This window comes from Carex rostrata, chromosome 4 (assembly GCF_964058835.1).
Source record: "Carex rostrata chromosome 4, lpCarRost1.2, whole genome shotgun sequence".
NCBI lineage: Eukaryota > Viridiplantae > Streptophyta > Magnoliopsida > Poales > Cyperaceae > Carex > Carex rostrata.
Window position 1 is genome coordinate 2,080,612 of NC_135921.1, and position 7,069 is coordinate 2,087,680.

The following is a 7,069-nucleotide window of genomic DNA, read 5'->3' on the forward strand; positions in this document are numbered from 1 at the left end:
AACGACTTTTTAAGACTCGGGCCGCTCCTTTTTTGCAGGAACAAATGCCCTTCAATTCATATCTAGTTTTCAGTTTAATAAATTGTAGGTTAAAATTTCAAATTATTTTCATGCTCAAATTATATGTAAATATTTCGGCGCTATCTTTTATAAAAGTTGCTTTGTCCAACCCTAACAAAATTGAAAGGAGAAATTAAAATTGTCTGGAAGTATATACCTGAGAAACTGCACAAATTGAAATTGTGAAAGATAAATCGAAAATTATTTCTAAATTCTAAAATTAACTTTTTTACTTTTTTTGAAAAAATAATTGGTGGTTGATTAGACTATTAAAGTCAGATCTATCCATGAGTAGCACCCATCTTGACATCCATGTAACAAGCACTTCCCCTGAAAAAAACAAAAAGGAAGCAATAGCACATGGAGACTTTTTTTTTTTTTTTGTGGGATATATCGCAGTGCTGGAGAATCACGTGGGCCAAATAACGATATTTTGTGATATATGTTTTAACGACTTTCAATAATTCAAGTGCCGCTCCCTTTTTCCTGGAACAAATGGAATTCATAAGCTGAATTTGTATGGCTCTAAATTTACTTATCAGACTTATAACTCATAAGCCGTTCCAAAAAACGTTCATAAATTATAAAACACACACACACATATATATATATATAGCCCCCTATGCTATCCATAGCACCTAAGCCTTACTCTCTCTCTCTCTATATATATATATATATATATATATATATAGGCTATGGTGCATTGCAATGTATGGAGGGGTTTGTGCATTGGACCATAAATCTAAAATTCAAAATCCAAATGGCCGATCCAAACCGTTCATCTTGTTCTCCATATTAATATGTGCTTGGAGACCAAATTTTACATTTTTCTGAATATTTTTACTATTTATTAAGTATTTTACAAAATTGTTGATCCAACGGTGGCTTAATAAAACAGTAAAATCAGCAGCCACCGTTGGATCAATAATTTTGTAAAATACTTAATAAATAGTAAAAAAATTCAGAAAAATGTAAAATTTGGTCTCCAAGCACATATTAATATGGAGAACAAGATGAACGGTTTGGATCGGCCATTTGGATTTTAAATTTTAGATTTATGGTCCAATGCACAAATCCCTCCATGCATTGCAATGCACCATAGTCCATCTCTCTCTCTCTCTCTATATATATAGAGGAAGGATCAAGTTACAACAACCATTTTCTACATTTTCAAATTCCAAATTGTCGATCTAAACCGTTAGATGTGATCTCTACAATAAAATGTGCTTGGAAAACCAAATTTTATATTTTTTGGAATTTTTTTTTACTATTTATTAAGATGGGTACAAAAACTAGTCAAATTCAGACCATTGAATTTTGTACCCATCTTAATAAATAGTAAATAAATTTCAAAAAATATAAAATTTGATCTGAAAGCACATTTTATTGTGGAAATCATGTTAAACGATTTGGATTTTGAAAATGTAAAAAATAATTGTGGTAACTTGTTGTAACTCAAAAATTGTTGTAACTTGATCCCTCCTCATATATATATATATTTTTATTTTTGATTTTCCATATAATCATTTTAATTATGATGTTACATAATATTTCGGCGCGACCTATATAAAAGTTGCTGTATCCAACGCCAACAAATTTGAAAGGAGAAATTAAAATTGTCTAGAAGAAGTATATATACCTCAATACCTGGCTAACAACAGCCTATCCCATTGATGTACATTCATTCCTTCACAGTTCACACCTTCTCTTGCCATCAAATTTGCCAATTTATTTAGTTAATTTTACACTAGTTGAACCCAAAAAGGTTGGAGTTTTCCAAAACAAACCTTTCTATCCAGACGGCAGCTATTCACATTTTAGAATCTGCCCGGTGTCAATTCTGACCGCTAGATTTCTGTTTTAAAGTTCAAAATAAAAAAAATAAAAAAAAATCCAGCACTCCATTTCTCCTCCTGTTTCTCACTATCAGCCAACTTTGAAGTCACTCTTATACTTAAAAAATGAATTTGAAATTCTTTTGCATAATTCATACATATCACGTGCCTTAACTCTCACAGTCCCGCAGCCTAGGTCCCAAAACCCGACCTTAACGGGTAAATCTTTTGACAGAGCATCATATGCTTCATGCAGCGCACACAACAATAGAGTGAAAAGAATGCTGCATGAAGCAAAAGATACTCTGTCCGGACCTCAAACAAACCCAGTTGATAGCTCTGACCGGACCTCACCTCCCTTGAATCTCTCCTACCTTGACATTTGACGTTCATGATTCATAAATCATAATTTCATCCCCGTCTCTAGTCTCTAGAACTTCATTCCCACGCAATCCCTTTTGTATTTATAGAATCCATCTCACTTAATTCACTAACCTCTCTCTCTTTCTCTCTCCCCAACTTCTTATCCTCATCCCCAAACCACCTTCTCATCTCTCCAAATTCTCACCTCATGGATCCAAAATTAACCAAAAGTTCATCTCTTTTCACCCTTTTCGTTATCTCCATCATCCTACTACTCTCATCCAGTCCTGTTAAGGCGCAATCGAATTCACCACCGCAGCCGAATTCAAATTTGCAATACGGGTACGGTCAGTCGACCTTCACACCATCCATGGCGATCGTCATAATTGTACTCATCGCGGTTTTCTTCTTTCTTGGTTTCTTCTCTGTCTATGTCCGACAGTGCGCTGGCGAAGGAATTGCAGGAGCGGCACCCACTACACAGGTTCCCACTGCGAATAGGCGGCCAAGAGGTCTCGACCCGGCAATTATTGAAATCCTTCCTACCATGGTTTATTCAGAGGTTAAAGAGCATAAGGTCGGTAAAGGAGCGCTCGAGTGCGCAGTTTGCTTGAGTGAATTCGAAGATGATGAGACACTGAGACTTCTCCCGAAATGCTCACATGTTTTCCATACTGATTGTATCGATGCCTGGCTTGCTGGCCATGATACCTGCCCGGTGTGTCGCTATAATCTGAAAGATTATAAGGGGGAAGAGATGCCATACCCTGATTTTACGACTGTCGATTTGAACAGCCCACGTGAGAGGCCGACTGAAATTACTCAGCAAGTGGAAGAGAGGTCGGTGGACCCACCGACAGTTCAGGCTGATGCTGTGGTGGTAGAAGTAAAACCTGAGACAGAAGAGGAGCGAAGGGAGAGGGAGGAGGCGGAGGAACTGGAGAGGATAGCGATAAGGAGACGGGCACTGAGGTCAAAGTCTAGCCGGAGGCCAGTGAAGTTTCCCCGGTCGCATTCTACAGGTCACTCCCTCTCCAGTACAGTTCGGACTGGAGATGATCCTGATCGGTACACTCTTAGAATTCCCGACCACGTGTTGCGCCAGATTATCGCTGATGAGAAGCTGAAGCGCTCCACCAGTTTGCTCTTCTTCAGGGAAACTGGAGAGGGTAGTTCGAGGCCGGGATACAGAGGAAATGGAGAGGGAAGCAACAGGGGTGGCCGGAGTGTACGGATGATTGTTAGAAATCTGTCAGAGAAGTTCTCTTCATGGGGGATGGGGAGGAGAGGAGACGGGGAGGGGTCGGTGAAGGGAGATGGGTCCACTGTCAGAGGTAGATTAGGATCTGTTAGAGTCCAGTTCGATTGTTTAGCTGGTAGCGCTACTCCGGCGGGTAAGGCGGAGTCCGGCGAGGGCTCTGTCGGTCGTAGGGTTTGATCAGATCAATTCGGGTTAACGGGTTTGAGATAGAAACGGATAAAGTCCGATATTTTTTATTCGATTTGGATGGTTTTCCTCTTGTCAAAAAGGAAAAGGGGAAATAGAGAATAGGGATCAGATTAGTGCACTGCATTGGAACTTGGAAGTACGATAACCGTTCCTTTGCGGATCGGGTACGTAGATTACCGGATGATGAGATCCGGATTATTTGTTTGTTTCTTATTTTTTTTCTTTTGGTATTTTAATTGCTCTAGGAAGGTACAACTGTACATACATTGAGCTTAATGAGCTCGACTTGATATATGGAATGCTCATAAAAATGAATATTTTTTTTGTAATAATGAGTTACCAACTTACCATAGTTATTCTAAAAATGTGCAATATTCGTTTACCTTTATTTATTGCTCTCATCATTTGTTGGTGTTACCTGGAAAGTTCCGCACTTCCGCTGGAAACATGGAATCAACATCTTTTGACTTGTGATTGTCAATAATTGTTGGGCAAGAATGTAATAACGGTAGGTAAACTGCCACCAAACTTCCTCCACGTAGTTGTCTATGGTCTATTCATTTGTAAGAATAAGAACTAACAGAAAACAAATGTTTTTTTAGCAATTAGCATTAAAGTTTTTGGAATAGAAAACAAACTTCTGGGATATTGGGATTATCATTTGGCAACGAAAAACATAAATTAATTATGAAACACAGCTCTATTAAAATTTCCTTTTTTAAATGTTGATAGTTGATATGATTAATTATTCAAAATGCTTCATATCATTATATATATCCATAAATGTCTCTTTACAAGTAACTAAAATTCTAAATCCGTTAAAAATCAAATATGACTTGGAACACATATACAAAATATCCAATTTGTTTTTACTCATGTAGATGTAGTCATGTTTGATAGGAATGGAGAAAGAAAGGCAGATGGGTCTGAATTCGTCTATTAATTGAAGAATTGTAATTTTTGCCCTATAATTTTTTTTAAAAGCTTGGTAGAAGCTATTTTTTTTTTTGTATATTGCAAGTATAAAATATACTTCGGCTCCTTTCATGAAATAAATGTACACTAAATTAGATTATTTTCTCAAAAAAATTATTTTTGCAACCTGTCCTGTATTAGATCTTATCCACTGCCATAAAAATATGATGTAAGCAAGAATTTGAAAAAAGGTGTCACACTCCCGATCCGGAGGTGCGATAATCCTACTGCATCTATTTACCATTCAATTAACGTAACATAAGACATGGATCTTTTTATGCATTGTCAATAGCATCCATTATTTTTGCCACATCCCAATTTATTTACAATTATTATCTGACATTTTATAGTGAATGATGCTAGAGATATATTTTCTGCACCCTGTCAGATATAAGAATCCCAAATCCCATACCTTCAGGTGGCCCTGCTGTCAAATATTACTCGGAAGCACTCTTTATCTTCGTATAATAAACCTGTAACTCACAAGGAGAAACGAGTGAGAAATAATAAATTATTTCTCAGTGCTGATTGCCACTTATATTATTGGATTCGAACGAAACCCATATTCAGAATGAAATCACCGCACGAGAAACAAACAGTTCATTATATAATGACGAATGCAAATGCTCAATAACGGTATTCCAATTGAACAACAAAAATTAGATAAATAAATCAGAACTCTAAGAATCTTATCAGAATAAATGGTTTGGGTTAAAATCTTTTAAAATTTAAAATATGGTAACATTTGGGACCTAATCTTTACAACCACTAAGTTTGGTAACGTTTGGTTTTTTAACTTTACAATTTCTAGTCTGGTAGCACTGAAAGATACCATACATGTATCTGTCGTGTTAGGGCTTATACCATTCTAACTATCCTGACACCTGATTAACGGAATCAATACAGAATCAATATCACAATACTGTCATTATCGGAAAGAAAATCAATGATAGAACAGTTACCACAGTTCATTAGTCTTACAGTCACGATTCACATTTATTCAATATCCCCTATCCAACCGGTACTGGATTCAGTTGGGGCCATTCACCATATACGCATAAGGGTCTTGGAGTAAAGTCTAGTAGCTAGCTAGACTTTACGATATATTAATCATTTTTCTCCACTATATGGAGGTTCAAGGATTACAGTATTTCATATTCATTTAATTCAATCACTGTGGTCTCAATCAATCATTTACAATAAGAATCAAACAATCGATAAACAATATCAACATGACAGTCAACGGACTTACCTGTAATTTAATTTTAGTTGTATTGGGCTATGCATATGATGCAACAGTTCAATCAATGCAGTCAATCAAATATTCAAAATGCACAGCGAGTTACGATTTAATTCCTAGTTATGAATCTCAGACTAATCCAATAACCTCGCACCTGATATTGTAGATCAATAGATGAGGTCACATGCAATTTTTTTCCTTCCTGAACCTTTTGTATCGTCAATCTTATCTGTTAATTATGCCTACATCAGAATAATATATTTTCTTATTAATATTTATAATCATTTTATTAATCCTTTTTATTTTAAGTACGGATTAAGGTCAAGTCCAATCAACTAATTTCATGTCCAACAATCCAATGTCAATCAATCATTAAAGTATAAAATATCAAACTTAAGTTTAGTCTAAATAATTCAAATCCAACAGTCAAGCTCAATTTAATTGTTTTTCTTATTTACTAATCAATGTCGAAGACCTATAGTTCAAATCAATTTTCATTCTCACATTTTCGACCGACTTTTATATCCGTAACCATAATAAACTACTACCAATAGACACTGATTTTCATAATATATCCACATCACTAATCCACTTAACAATTCATTAAAAAGGGATAAAGATACAAGTTAAAAGAATAATGATACCCTAGTTTGAGATTGGTACCGAAAGGTACAGATTAAAATTTGAGATCTAAACCAAAATTCAACAATTCAATTACCATAATAATGATTAAATTTAGATCTAATTGAAGAACTCATGGATAATAATGGACCTCAAGCATTCAATTAAAACACACTATTAAAACATACCTAGTGCCAACGTTTCACTTCCAAGAAGAAACAAAGATTGGTAAAGCAATCCAATTTCAAAGTTTATTTGAAGATATATATTCGCCTCTGTTGTCTCATGGAAAGAGCAAAGAAAAATATAAATGAAAATACAAAGTTTAAAAGAAAGAGAGATAGACCATTAATTAAGGAATAGACCAAAGGTGAGGGTGTTTCACTGACTATAGGCCGCGTGGCCTTAGTGCCACATATATCATGCTTATTTTATTTTTCAAACATTACAAATTAGTCCAACAACTTAAATAAAATTGTACATTAGTCCTTTACATGTATTTATATATCTCATATCACTTCTAAC

The 7,069-nt window shown here is 35.4% G+C and overlaps 1 protein-coding gene and 1 long non-coding RNA gene across 2 annotated transcripts; one reads left to right on the forward strand and one right to left on the reverse strand.

Annotated features, from left to right (window-relative positions):
• The first annotated feature begins 2,273 nt into the window (after positions 1 to 2,273).
• On the forward strand, positions 2,274 to 4,023 carry LOC144552664 (E3 ubiquitin-protein ligase ATL6-like). Its single transcript, XM_078300651.1, has one exon. It carries the CDS (start codon positions 2,467 to 2,469, stop codon positions 3,694 to 3,696), a length of 1,230 nt encoding a protein of 409 aa, XP_078156777.1. The 5' UTR covers positions 2,274 to 2,466; the 3' UTR covers positions 3,697 to 4,023.
• An 868-nt stretch (positions 4,024 to 4,891) lies between these two features.
• Positions 4,892 to 6,805, reverse strand: LOC144552406 (uncharacterized). The gene is made up of 3 exons (XR_013511121.1): positions 6,733 to 6,805; positions 6,078 to 6,165; positions 4,892 to 5,156 (listed from the first exon to the last, which is right to left on the reverse strand). It is a non-coding gene; the product is annotated as an uncharacterized LOC144552406 (long non-coding RNA).
• Positions 6,806 to 7,069: the final 264 nt, after the last annotated feature.